Source organism: Mus musculus, chromosome 3 (assembly GCF_000001635.26).
Source record: "Mus musculus strain C57BL/6J chromosome 3, GRCm38.p6 C57BL/6J".
Lineage (NCBI taxonomy): Eukaryota > Metazoa > Chordata > Mammalia > Rodentia > Muridae > Mus > Mus musculus.
Genome location: NC_000069.6, coordinates 157,995,228 through 158,010,259, shown reverse-complemented (window position 1 = coordinate 158,010,259; position 15,032 = coordinate 157,995,228). Strand labels below are relative to the sequence as shown.

General features: G+C 39.6%; 1 protein-coding gene across 3 annotated transcripts in view; it reads right to left on the bottom strand.

Annotated features, from left to right (window-relative positions):
- Positions 1–2,225: 2,225 nt before the first annotated feature.
- The window catches only part of Ankrd13c (ankyrin repeat domain 13c), a 62,615-nt gene continuing 49,808 nt past the window's right edge, over positions 2,226–15,032 (bottom strand). For all 3 annotated transcript variants that reach the window (XR_003954348.1, NM_001013806.2, NM_001359909.1), the window contains 4 exons: positions 10,524–10,603; positions 9,088–9,186; positions 6,451–6,551; positions 2,226–4,520 (listed from right to left, as the gene is read on the bottom strand). Coding sequence is in view for 2 of the 3 variants with exons in the window: in NM_001013806.2 (NP_001013828.1) it covers positions 4,390–4,520; positions 6,451–6,551; positions 9,088–9,186; positions 10,524–10,603 (411 nt within the window). In the remaining variant the exon portion in view is untranslated. The remainder of the gene's footprint in view (positions 4,521–6,450; positions 6,552–9,087; positions 9,187–10,523; positions 10,604–15,032) is intronic.

Below are 15,032 nucleotides of genomic sequence, written 5' to 3'. Positions count from 1 at the left end.
AAGCCTCAGGCTGTGCAGTTTGTGAAAGGTGATAACCTGATGGTAAGCCTGAATGACCTGGGAGGGCTGCAAAGATGAGGTATGCCTGCGTGGGGAGCATCAAACTAGTCAGTAACTGGGAGGAATACCAGAGCAATCAGCCTTCTGTTCTCTTGGGTGGTAGCTGTGCCTTGTGGGAAGTGAGTTCTGACTACACCCACCCTGTCTCTATGAGAAGTGACTGGCTGTTTTCAAACACTCAGCTTATTACTATAGTGAGAATTTATTTCTTTAAAAAACCATGTTTTTAATCCAAGGTGTGGGATATGGGGCTACTTGAGATAGTCCACAGCTGCAGAATGATTTGCCTCTAGCAGATTTTGCCACCTGCAGATAGTTCTGTGTGCCAAGTTTGGTATATAAATGCTATAGCCACCATGGTGGAGGTGGGAGCTACTGATGCTGTTGGTTGATAAGTTGTTTTCAGAAGAATTCAAGATAACCTGATGGCAAAGAGCAAGCCCCATGAAACCTGACACCCTTAATGAGCAGGAAGTTGTCTAACCCTCTCCCCACCTTTTTCTTTTTTTAAATCTAATGTTAGGGGGTTATATTGGAGAGGGGTGGAAGAGCTCAGAAAGTAGCCTATATTTTACTATTTGTGTAGAATATGCCACTAATCTGAGAGTGGTGCCTCTTTAAAACTGGTAGAAGTATGCTTTTGGGTTTTTTGCATGAGAAATTGAGGATCACAAGTGGAGTTCTATAAATCTTTAATCAAGATGTTATCCCAAGATGGAGTTTTTACTTTTCCAGTATTTGAGATACAAAATAATGTAGCTTCCTGGCGGTAATTGTATTTTTTTGAGTCTTTTTAAATACTTCGCAAGCACCCAAAATAATGTCTCATTACATAGAGTCAATGTAATAGTAGTTATCAGAAAAGCAGTTTTGGTTTTTAGAAAGCAATTTGATTCTTAATGACTGAGCTTTGTAACTGGTACTGCAGGTATAACCAGTCAGGGGAAGCAGGGAACCTGGCACCTGAAATAGGCTGGATCCCACAGAGCAGACAAGTGGCCCACATCTTGTTGCTTGTGACTTTGGAGGCGTGGGTGTCATGCAGAGGAAGACTGGTGAGCTGAAGACACCTAAGTCAGAAGTAGAGCTGCTGCTCACAAAGGGATGAACAAAATTGACCTTTGAATTGATCCCAAGAATTCCACCATCCAGTCAACGACACCCTTTAGATAAATAAGTGGGACTATACTATTGATATATCAAGCTTTAAAGCCATATTCACTTGAAAAACATTAAAGCCTGAATGACTGGCAAGTAAGAAGCTGACTTGACTATAAATGCATATAGGCTTACAAGTGCAGAGGGTATAGCAAAGAGGTTAGAAGTGCTGATCAGAGCAAGCTGAAAGGAGCATCTTTGTTTTTACCTAAAGCTAGCCCCCTTGGGTGCAGTGAAATCTAGAACTTGCTGGCATACTGGGAAACTTGTGACAGCTAATGCCTGTTTGTGGCATGAAATGTTTATATAAACCTACAGCTTCACAGTATCAAAATAGAGCATTTCTACTGTCCATTTCTCTCTTGGCAAATTTCACTGTTGTCTGCAAAATAGGACCACCTCCCCGCCGCCCCCCCACCACCACTCAAAGATCCAGATCTCTGTCTGCTATAGACTTAGTGGAAAGTGAGGAGCTTGATTATAGCAGCTCATACAAGACAAGCATGCAGCCAAAATGCTCCATCTGTAACCACTATTTACCTAGTTTAACATAGGGTCTCTTTACTCTGTCCTCTTGATCCTGCTGCCTCAGCCTCCAAGAGCTGGCATACAGTGCCACTATGCCTAACTTGAAAGCCCAGTTCCTGTGAAGCTGTAATTTTGTGATGAACTGCTTGCTATTAGCTACTAATATAGCTTTCAAACCATAAACATACTTTAACTCAGCCACGACACCTGCTATACACTCCTTTTATGAACTGCAGCTCCTCTGCCCAAGAATGTCTACTGAGGACAAGTCTCATGTTTTCTTGGAGATGGGAATCCTATCTACATAGGTCACATGAGTGGTGAAGTATTGCACACCTTTCTAAATGGGACCCCTAATACCAGCTTAAAATTTAAGATTTACCATACAGAATCTTACATTATCTACATTTCAAAACAGTGATATGCATGTAAGAGTATACAAAAACACTGATGTTAACAGGATTAATAGGCACATCATGAAAAGTCTAATATTGTGAAAAGTTTATTTGCATTAATTAACTCCTTTTTTTTCCACCATCATAAGAGATACACTTGTTCTTTGTGATCAGAGAAAAAACATTTTGGAATGGACAATCTGATTCTACTACTCATTAAAGGTAAATTGAAGTCTCAAAACAATCCAGTGCAACCATTTTCAGTAGTACAATCCAGTGCAACAATTTTCAGTAGTCCTATCTCCAGTGTTACCCAGCAAAATATTCACATGTTTAAGAAATTCTAAATCCCAAGCTGCAAATTTATCATTTCTTCCTACATGTTCAAGCCAATGAGCCTAAAGCAACAGTGTCACTGCCTTTCAGAACCTTGGAATCATGATTGACAACAGAACTAAATAGCTAAGTCACTGGATCAGCCACTGCCTCCATTTCATCATGCTAGCTTTGGGCTTCTCAGTTCTTAAAACTAAATAGATCACTTACTGGAGTGGTGAGGGCTTTGATTTTTTTAACTCAATTATTTTTCTTAGAAAAAGTAAAATGTCAACATATGCCAGGTGGTATCACTATGTGAGATGCAACTGTAAAGAGATAAATATCGGGGACTGGAGAGATGGCTCAGTGGTTAAGAGCACTACCTGTTCTTCCAGAGGTCCTGAGTTCAATTCCCAGCAACCACATGGTGGCTCACAACCACCTGTAATGGAATCTGATGCCCTATTCTGGTGTGTCTGAAGACAGCTACAGTGTACCCACATTAAATAAATTTAAAAAAAAAAGAGAGAGAGAGAGAGAACTATCTTATGGCTAACACTTTGGATTTTTAAATAAGTCATCTTTCAATAAAAGTCTTGGTCAAAGTTTAAACTACTAGTCACACTGTAACAACCTGACAAATGTATCTTGACACATCTCATCAGGACACAAACATTTAGCTAAGTCTTTAATAAAACATGATACTATTGTGATTTGAACATTATTCTCCCTACTTTTCTTTCTTGGATCTTTAAACTATTTTTTAATAAATATGAAAAAAATTTAGGTGTAAAAGTGAGTAATGCATGATTTTAACACTTTGGAGACAAATCAATAATTATTTTCCTATGACTTAAAAAAAAAGAACTTTCAATCTTGTGTGTTTCTGGACGTTTAGCCTATAACAAATATATTGTTACATATAAAATGTTTTTACCTTATTTTGAAATCATTAATACATAATTGTCCAAAATACATATTTATTTTTTAAAATTGACACCAATGCATCCATATTCCATTAAAAATAATCTGACTTACATGCACTTACTAGGAAGCAAGTTTAAAAATTTGGAATTTGTTTAAAGTGCTGATACTTAGGAGAGGGCTAGCTGTAAGCATGTTACCGTACCTATCAACAGAACAAGGACCTTTAAACTCAAGTTTAGGAAAAAAAAAAAAAAAAATAGAAGCTCTATGAAAGGAAGATCAGTAACAAACAGTTTCCACTGAAAAAGGATTCAGGTGAAACAAAGAGCACCACGATGAGCTGCATGGAGGTGCTGGGGGGCACCGCATTCCCTGCAGGGAGCACTCCCTTGGAATGCATTGCAGCTATAAATGCAACTGTTATCAAGGTGCTGGGGGGGGGGGGGGGCACCACATTCCCTGCAGGGAGCGTTCCCTCGGAATGTATTGCAACAGGCTGTAAATGAAACTGATGGTTACCATTGCTCTGTTCACCTCAGAAAACTGCATTCCTTCTAGTTGGTTAAACATTCAAATTACAGAACTATACATAATGATGAAAACAAAGCTTAAAGGAACATTTATACATGCCACCCTGAATAGAGGTGACGCATTTCAAAGGGTTTCATATCTCTTAAGACACAGAATTTACGTTAATGGTCCAGGAGTGTTTTAGATATAGCTATAGATATATTTATTTGATATATATTTCAACAAGAAGTGTAAAAATCTTTAAAAACAAATCACAGCACTCACAGCTGCTTTACATAGGAAGGTCTCAGGGTCACTGGGTGTCAAACTATTACAGACAGGAAGTGACTTTAAAAAGATGAATGAATGGCACATCAGGAAGCTGTGGATGTTTTATTAGAGGTCAGTTTTTCATCACATCACTGATGTGTTGACACTCTGCTTAGAAAAGCTCTGCCTTTGCCACCTGGAGCCTCATGCTCTTCTGGATCAGTTAAAGGTCAGGAAAACGACTTGGGTCTTCCTTGTAGTCTTCAGGGATAGCAAAGATGGATCCATCAAATTCATCACATCGGAACTCCTGAAAAGTCACAGTGGCTGTGATTGTGGGAAACACGGGTATATCTGGAGAACAAACAATGAGATGTAACAAACAGTGAGATGTAGTCAGATGTCCATCTTTGATAGCCCACTGGAGTCAGCCACCTTCTATCACACAAGTATTTCTACAACAACCCAATATGCACCTGCCCCAGCCTGTGCAGTGGGCTCCAAGGCTCTGGGACTGGACCTGTGCAGCTGCTCCCTGAATGCTCTGAACAGGTGCAACCCCCACGATTTTTTAAAATCTTGACACCTTTGCTTCAAGAAACACCTCATCACTTGATAAAATCATATTGCTTCAGCATAGCAGGTGTATAAAAGAGTTTCTGGCTCAAACTGAATCTGGAGATGGAAAGTACATTCACCAGTCTGCTCTGATCATTTGATTCTTAGTTCCTGGAAACAGTACAGCCCACACAGAAGCTGGTCTGATTCCTAACCCACTTTACTCAGGAGCCTCAGATTTCATCTGTGAAGAGCCTCCATAGTGGGTCTATGGAAGCCAAGCCAAGAGCCTACCACAGGGAGAAAGTAAAGTTGCTGTTGTAAACCTAGTTTGTTTGCAGAAATAGCCTCATGCTAGAAAACCAGGGAAAGGATGCTCCCAGCTTCCACTGATGCTCACTGTTGGAGAAACACAGTCTCCCAGCAGTTAGCAAACTCGGTGCTATCGACCAAACAGTTTTTATACGGCTTGTAAGAATTTTCTTGACCCAAATCTGTAAATTTCCTTTAACTGTGTTCATTTCTTTAAAAAGAAATTCTTTATGCTCACTTCTTTAAGAAGCTTTACAGCTCACATTTAAGACTGGCCTTTAACTTCTTTGTAAACTAAGGTAAGGGAATGTTCACTTCCTAGGTTTTTGGAGGGTTTTTGGTTTTTTTTTTTTTTTAGGGGGGAGGGGGTGTGATTGCAAGCCAACCTCCACCACCAGACAGGGCTTCTTCTTTGTGTAGCCTTGGCTGTCCTGGAACTTACCCTATGGACCAGGCTGGCCTTGAACTCAGTGATGCATCTGCCTCTGCCAGGAAAAGTGCTGGGATGACTCTCACCATGTGGTTAAAAAACAAACTCTTTTCTGCACTAAAGTGTTTGTGCCTTTGTCAAACCAAAAGTTAAAAGACCTTCTGGTCCCTCTGCTCATGTGCATCACGCACCACATGTGTGTGGTACTGGAGACATGGAGTTAGGATCAACCCACAAGGAAAGTAATTGCTAATACATTATGATTCTTTGTCATAATAGTTCAGCTGTTATGATCCAAGTCTGCCCTCTCAGGATCTCTGCAAGTACATCAACCCAAGAATCATTACCTAGTCCTAGCCCTGAGAAAGAACACCAGAAAGATGAATCCAGAAACTGTAACGCCACTTTTCAGCATATAGAAAGCTGCTGAAACTCAAGGTTCCAGATGAGAAGTCAGCAAAGTTATCACCCTGGTGACAGTGCTGATCTGACTCTAGCTCCACAGTGCATTCTTGCTGAAGACATTCTACATCAGCTGTTAGGGAGAACCCTAGTAAAGTATGCAGAATTAAACTTCATGACTTCCCATGTGAATACTGAATGATCTGGAATTTGGATGGGAACTAGTATGCCAACTCTCCCTCTACACAGCTTCCTTAAACTTCCACTGGTGCTGTGCAGTCTACACAATTCAAGTCTTGATCCTTTTGCTTCGTTATCTCTGTGTCTTTTAGTGCTTGAAATGATCACACACACTCTCCTGCAGGAATTGCTCCTGTGTCCTTTATATATTTTATTTAAATCATAGCAATCAAACTTGCATCTGGTACTGTTATTTCTCAGGCATTTCATACATATAACAAAACAGAAGCACCAAAATACTTTAAAAAAAAAAAAAAGCTTACTAAAAGTGAAGTCATTTGTATATTTGTTGCCCTTTAAAATATACACCATATTAAATTCCATCTGACTTTTTTGTCTTACCTAATTTTACAGGAAAGCCTGGAGGAAGCTTCATTTGAACGAATTCTCTAAGCTTGTTAAAGTGCTTGAAGGGTGCTATTACTTCTAGAACATTCAACAATCTGAAAAATAAAAGAAGAGAATGTTTCCATGGTTCATGTCTGTAATGATTTCTTGAACTACGTGGCTCAAACCTCACAGACTAACTTCCCAAGCACTGAGGAGGAAAGGTTCCAGTTGTGCACTACAGGGTGCCGCTCTCAGCTCCCTGAAAACACTTGCTTACTAAAGCCCGCAGGCTACTCAGTCATTTTGGGAGGCAGGGCTGAAGTGAACTTCTATTTTCATGCCTAAGCTTCATTGTTTTCATGATGAAAAATTAATCTTAGTACTTATGATGCTGGCTCACATAAATTTCAGGTCATACAGAATCCTCTGTAGATTCCAGGATCCTTCTGTGTCCTAATATTGCAGTCACATGACAAGCCCTTTGGTCCTCTGGTTGGCTTATTCTATATTGCTATTCTCTCAACAAGGCATATTCCCAGTGCCTTGCTATAAGCAGCACGCCATCAGATCACTGCTTTCCTTTGCTGAGTAACCACAGCTGGACACACACAGTCATGCTATTTTCCTTATTTTTTTTTTCTGGGTCCAAGAGCTGGCCCCAGGATCCCATGATACTAGCCCAGCACCTACCACTGAGCTTAATCCAAGCACTGTTTTTCATTTTTACTTAAACTTGAGACATAGTCCCACTAAATTTTCCAGGCTTGTCTTGTACTCTGTAACCCAGGCAAGCCTTAAAGTTCTGATCCTCCAGCCTCAAGCCCCCCAAACAGATGATTGTGGGTCTGAGCATAATTTATCCTTTCCTATGTGTCAAAAACTATGGGTGGGTAACTTTTATGCTTTCTTTGCCCAAATACCTTAGATTTGCTTCTTAGTAACTAAGGGATAGACTACAAATAGAGGCCATGAGTAAAATTCACCCAATATGAGCGGTGGCCCTAGGTTCAATCTGCACTACTAAAATAAAATAAAACAAATTCCAAAGAAACAAAACCCAGACGTTTATGTGGACAAGGTGGAGTAGCTCACATCTGTAATCACGTGATCTGGGCTCCGAAGAGTCCCAGGAAAGCCTGGGCTATAATGAAGTCCAATTAAAGCAAAGACGCCCTTCACTTTAACAGAGTAATTTTTTGATGGTGACAACTGTGTACCCATTTTGGAATCAAATGTTATCTCACAGACTCTGTCCTTTCCTTTCTGTTAGACCTCAAATACTACTTCAGCCACACTTGGAGGCCAGTAACTGGGTCTTACATCAAGCCAGTTCTACTCTCAGTCATGTCTCTAACCTATTATCTGCTGTCCAAACTGAATTTCAGCCACATTTCCTCTCATCAATTGTGTCAGATATATTTGTTTCTTGATATTGCTGTTCACTGCTATGGTTAGTATTCCTTTCCATCTGTTTTTCATTTCATTCCGCCTTCAACTCAGGAGGATGTAATCACACTGATTATGTCCTTGATGTGCTTTTCCATAGCAGTTACAGGAAATCTCTACTGCTGTAGAATGGATTCTTGTCTATCTTCTGTATCCAGGATTCCTTAATTTCCCTTTTCCTATGACAATGGTCACAATCATCGAATGTACTAATTTAGCTACTGCTTGTGTCTTAAGATCTCTGGAGTTAACTCCAAACACTCTGTAAAATCAGCTGTATTCCTTTATTAGGAATCAGAGTCCGGAAACAGATGTCTGCCTGTGCTTTCTAAGTCCTTTCTCACACTGCCTCAAGACTCTCACCATGTGTGACCTCTAGCTTACGTAGAGGGTCTACACAACAGCCTATCTACCCTTCTAAAGCTTGAGGGTGACATAGTCGGAGATTCTGAACAAACTCTGTTGAAAATTATAGACCTTATTGCCTTCTCTAGGGGAAAAAAGTCACCATGTTGGGCCAGGTTAAAGGGGGGAATGAATTAGGGAAAAATTGTAACTGGATCCTTCAAGTCCTCCCTAGCTACATTTTCATAAGGAGCTGAGATCACATCCCATCAAAAGTGAGCTCTAGTACCCACCTCCCATACACCCATTTCTCCAAACTCAATGTTTCTAAAGGAGTGTCTGGTATAGATGGGCCTGGAGGTGTATATTTAAGGTATGCACTGCAATACAGTTTTCAATAGGAAAAGACTGAAAACAGAGTGTTTATCAGGAAAAAAAACAAACAAAGGGCAGGAGGTCGGGGAGAAACAAACATGATTACTGTTGGAATCCAAGACACCCTGGCTCAAAACACCAAAACTCATATGGCAAAATGCAGAGTATTTCTGGGCTTTGCATTCAGTAGTCAACAAGACAGTCTAACTAATATCCTAAGACAGTATCTTTTTATTCCACAAATTCCTATGCTTTGAGGTTTGTTTAGGTTTTTCGGAATCATGTGTTGCTTTAATAATTTTCTTTAGACTATCCAAAATGTATAGAAAATGATACTTCTGTAAATCAGAAGTTATGGGGCACACTCTCTCAAGCCTGTCTCGAGGCTGTCTACTTTTTTTATATTTCAACACCTTAGATGCAAGTACTGTCAGATACCTGTCAGAGTCTCTTAGGACCTATCATAATCAACAGCACACTTACGACTCAATTCCCAGGGGAAATTCCTGGCTCATGGCTACAGTGGCTTTAAATGTTTTCTTGCTCTCTTTGCACACCAGTTCTCTGCCCAGGTGTGGTGCCCTATAACAGAAAGAACACTGTTAAGGAGGCCTTGTTAAGAACTCATCAATGCTCATTAATACTTCTACTTATCTACAGAAATAATATTATTATGCTAAATACAAGATGTCTATAAGAAATGGGACGAAAGAAACAGTTTGAAAGTTCAGAAAATAACACGAATAGTCAAGGAATTTCATACTGAATATAACTTAAACACCATTTTAGGAACAAAATAAAAATCATTTAATTCAATCTCTTTCACCGTCTACTACAGTTTCAACATTCAACAATAAAAAGCACTGTGATTAAAAATTCTGTACATATGCACTGTTAAAATTATAACAAATTTATAATGTTTCTTTTTTGGTTATGTGACTACAATGAAGCAAAAACAGAATAAGCTGAGCAGACAAAGTTGAGTTGAAAGACGCAGAAATTATTTCAAAATCATTTCCCTTGCAGAATTAACATAGAGGGGACCTGCCTTATTCCACTGTGTTGTATCTGGGATTTCCTGCCTGATTTCAAAGTTCTGTTGAATTATCTGGCACATGCCACAAGTAACTATATGATAGTTTCCTCTGACCTGCTGGGAAGTCTAATGAAGGCTAGTCAAATAGTCACTCACAAAAAGACAAGGTCAAATACCCCAACACTAGAACAGAACATGCAAATGGACAATCATAGCATGCCTTTCAATAAGAAATCAATCAAATAAAATCAAGGCCGCTTCTTCTTTAGCACAGTGGGGTAGATACAAGGGGAGGTATTTTGTTCTCCACCAAAGAGAAACACTGGTGAGCCAAGATAAACATATCATTCAAAATAACCTTTATTCATTCACCTCTTGTCAACTCAATATATGCATAAGGAACGGTAATGGTGTGCCTAACTCCTCTTCAAGAGTTAGTGGCACAGCAGTAAGTAAAGGTTTATGGAATTCAATGAAATGAATGACAGGACCCAGCTTGAGAAGGCAGAGAGGAAACAATCTGGAATGGCCTAACAGGAAATGCTTAAAGCATCAACATAGGTATGAACACCAAGTCTGACAGACAAGTCCTGCAGGCTTCTTGCTTATTGCCTGGTGTGTGTGTGTGTGTGATTGGCAAAAAAGATGTAAAAAGAAGGCTCTAAACTCACAGTGCACACATAATTTGTTAGGTTTCTTTGTCATGCTTACTTTATATTTCTTAAAGTTAGAACAATAGTTTCAGATAAAAATACACCAATAATACTCTCTCAGAACTCTTGTACCAAAAAACACTGTTTTAACAATTTTTTTCTTCCTAAAAATTCAAAGAAAACATAAACCAAAAAAATAAAAATAAAACAAAGCAAAACAAAACACCTACTTTCCATTTTCAGCGGATATGTATTCTTCCCACGTAATAGTGTTCTGAGGAGGAGGGGTAAGGGACTGTCTTCTAACCGGCTGCCAATAAGAGAAAGAGACAAGGAGAGTGTAGAATACTAGTGAAGAATATCACATTTTAAAATTAATGTTAAAACACACTGAGGCAGGAAAGAGAGGGAAGCTTAGCAACCCAGGACGACTCTTCACTTGAGTTACATGCACCCATTTTCTAACCATGCACTTAGCAACCTGGGACCGACACTAGTGTCACAGAGAGTTGGCTCATCTCTAACAATCTTTTCCTAACACCACATTTCCACTCAAACATGTCCTAGAACATATCCAGCTTGGTAATGCACAGTAAAACAGACTGGCATCTTGAGTAAATTTTTTTTATACAAAACCCTATTTGCCATCTATTACCAATGCTTGATTAGGCTTGCATATGAGTAACATCAGATGCATTATGGTCAAGGACATGGACAGTGAAAAGGTCAATCAAGCCTGTCAAAGAAAACAGATAACCATCATAATCCTCCTCTAGTAACCACTTCCTCCTCTTCCTAGGCTTCATAAAAGGAAGCCCCAAACACTCTCTGTGGCTCTTGGGCCTGTTCCTTTGCAGTCTCCTATTGCTCTCTAAATAAAACTCCTTGAACTTTGCTATTTGGGTGCTTTCTCTATTCAGTAAGATGACAAAAGCTTGAACACATTGGGTCCAGACAAAACTGCCTCACAAGACAGTAAACTGGGGTTGGGGTGTTGAGTGATAAGACAGCATTCCTGTACACCGCACAAAACAGGAAGTCATTTAAGCATTGGTTCATTTAACCTCTTCAAGTTACATTTAATGAGGTTAATCCCACAGTAGTCCCCTAGCAGTTTAAGCATTGAGACTACCTCTTCACTGTTTCAATTATCTAAAATCCTCCAGATATTATGTTAGATACAGAAGCACAGACAAATGCAAGGTTACTAGCTTCAAAAAACTTAAAGCAATAGAAGAAAATTATGTCAATGAGCAGTGCGGCAGGAAAAAAAATTTAAGGGTCATGGTCACTGGAAATGGCATAGATGCCTGCAATCCCAGTGTGGGAAATGGAAGCAAGAGGATCAAGGTCAGCCTCTACCACACATTAGGTTCAAAGTCAGCCAGCCTGACCTACTCAAGACTGCCCCTACAACCCCTGATCCTCCGCCCCCTGCAAAAAAAAAAAAAAAAAAAAATTACCTGGGTCTATTAATACTGCCCAGGTGAGGGCACAGGGCTGAAACTTTACTGCAGGTTTCTAACAACCAACCACAAACTCCTTGGATCAAAAGAGCTTCCAAGCTGGGTGGTAGTGTCGCATGCCTTTAATTCTGGCAATTGGGAAGCAGAGGCAGGTGGATTTCTGAGTTCAAGGACAACCTGGTCTACAGAGTGAGTTCCAGGACAGCCAGGGCTACACAGAGAAACCCTGTCTCGAACAAACCATAGATAGATAGATAGATAGATAGATAGATAGATAGATAGATAGATAGATAGAAAGAAGAGCTTCCAGCAACGCAAGTGCACATAAATTAATTAATTAATTAATTAAAAAAAATAAAAGAAGAGAAGAGCTTCCAGCAACACAAGTGCACACCAGTGTATCTGGCTCAAAAAAAAAAAAAAATATGACAGCCAAATGAAGCCACAGCAAGCACCTCTACAGACTTACGGAGGCTTCCATCTTTCTTTGTTTTTGTTTTTGTTTTTTTAAGACAGCATCTCTCAAAGTAGCCCTGTCCTAAAACTCACTATGTAGACCAGGCTGGCCTTGAACTTGCAAAGATCTGCCTGCCTCTGCCTCATAAGCAGAGTCTCTAATCCTGAATGGACTATATTTTTAAAGTAGGGAGAATCACAGATGAAGAATATAAGTTAATGTACTCATTTCAACTACAGTAAGAAAAGGAGAGATCAGTAACACAGTAAACCTGTTGGCTGTTTTTAAAGTCAGTCAGAATTCAATGCCTATTAAATATGAGCTTAGATTACTGTAGGATGAGCCAGCAATAGGAACTAAACTAGGGAGAGGTAGTGCAAACTAAAAACTGCTGGGAAGAAATAAGGTGAATGACAGCCAACAGTAACATCACACCCTGCTCAAAGAAAGGAAGGGTTTTGTTCTGGGTTGTTTTAAAGACAGTCTCAGGAAGCCCAAGCAGAACTCAAGTTCACTATCTATCTATCCAATATAACCTTAAACTCCTGATCCTTCTGCCTCCACCTCTCAAGAGCTGGGATTACATGCATGTGCCACCTGGCCAACCTCGCTCCCCATCTTTCTCTTACTAGTATGTCCCTAGTTAGTCAAAGGGAGATACCCAGTAGAACTGTGATTGGTAAAATGTGGCTTGTTTCAACAGGCTGTTAACAAGTGCCTGGAAAGGCCACAACCCTTGTTCCAAAGCAAAAGTCGTTGTGCAGAAGAGAAACTGGCTTTGAATATTAAGCAATACAGAGGATCCATCCTTCATGACAGCCTATAGCAAATAAGAGCTGCCACTACGGAGCTGGATAACAGAAGAACTGATAGCTAGGGTTTGCTAAATGCTGCCTTATACACAAGACCCAAGTTCTAGACCCAGCAACATATAATACACAGACAGACAGACACAGACAGACACACAAACACAAGCCAAATTTATGTAGCAATGGATTTATCTATAAATTCAAGACATAATCATCAATCCCCTATATTAGACACTGACAAACTAAAACTTAAATATTCACCAAGAACCACAAGGTTCATAACTTGGTTTGCTGTTCACAGCCACAAAGCTGAGGCAGGATGATCAGAAGTCTGGGGCCTGTTTAGAAGAATCATAAGAAAAAGAAAAACAAAAACTGTCTTTTTCCTGTCCTAACATGATCTGTGATGAACAGACTCCAAACAGACATTCCCAGCATCAGAAACTAAGCCAAAAGTTGTCCCACCAAGCCAGAGCCAAAATAAACCTATAGTTCACAACTGATCTCTGAAAAGCATAATCTCAAAAAGCTTATGTACATCATATATATATATATTAGTCTGTTCTATTTCATAGCTACATCCAGTAAAACACATTTTAACTTCAATTTGAAAAACTACATCTGTGTAACATGTCATTTTAAGAGCACTTTAACAATTTAAATGCAATAGATCATAATTCATGTAACTTGATGAAAATTACTACTTTAAGTTTGAATAGGCATCAATCAAGTCTGTAAACTTAACCCCTAGATTGTTTTTTTATGTACATATAAGCAGTGATCAGCTCAGAGCTAATTGGCAAATAGCCCATGAATTTCTTTTGTTTGATACAGTGTTCCATATTTATCCCCTATGTTAAACAAGCCCAGTGATAGGCACCATCACAACAAAATCTATTTTCAAAAGAAGCCTTTAATAATATGCAAATCACAACTTGGTCAAGGAAGGTCCATAGAGAAAGCAGCAGTAACTGGGCGTGGTGGTGGGGCACGCTAGTTCGAGGCCAGCCTGGTCTACAGGATGAGTTCCAGGACAACCAGGGCTACACAGAGAAACCCTGTTTTGAAAAACATAGATAGATAGATAGAAAGATAGATAGATAGATAGATAGATAGATAGATAGATAGATGCATGGATGGATGGATGGATGGATGGATGGATGGATGGATGGATGGATAAATGGATAAATGGATAAATGGATAAATAAATAAAGGAAGCAGCAGCTCTGCCAGGCTGTACTGAGATTCCGTCGAGTTAGCTGCTTTTGCTGTGCCCTTTATTGCCTACTAACCAAGAATTTGTGACTGTATAAAGATTAACAGGGTGCTGATTATGAGCAAGAGAAAGCCTGAGAAACACAAACAGCATTTGGCAAGAAGAGGATGCTAACACCCAGTTTTAACTGAAATATTTCTATACTGTAGTCACTTCAAATATGGCTAATATGCTCAATCTCTGGAACATACAAACACACACACACACACAGTATTACCATGGATTGTTTAGAACCTGTCACACTATTCTAAGGAAATCCAGCCATTTTGCTATAGATTAAGTACCCAAGCCTCCTGTCCTTAGTTCCCAATCTTTCTGACTGTAGGCGTAGTGCTCAAACATATATGCGTGCTTACAAACGCATTCACAGCCCCTAAGACTGCTGTTTCAAAGAGTAGCAGTGACTACATTTTGTGAGATGTGCTTCTTCTTTGTTGTTTTATTCAGACACTAGTTTGAAAAGAAAAGTGGTCATGACCCACTGGACTAATCCTATTCTCTCTCAAGGATCCCTATTCTGAGACTTGGAAAATGTCCTGTAGAGAGAGTTAAGTTAATATCTGGGAGTCTTGATAGAGGATATGCCTGAAACACAACAAATTTAAGAAACCAGGAGAGATGGTTCAGTGGTCAGAAGCATCTGCTGCTCTTTCAGAGGAGCCACTTTTGGATCCCAGCACTCATATCAGACAGATTACAACCATCTATAACTCCAGTCCCAGAAGATCTGA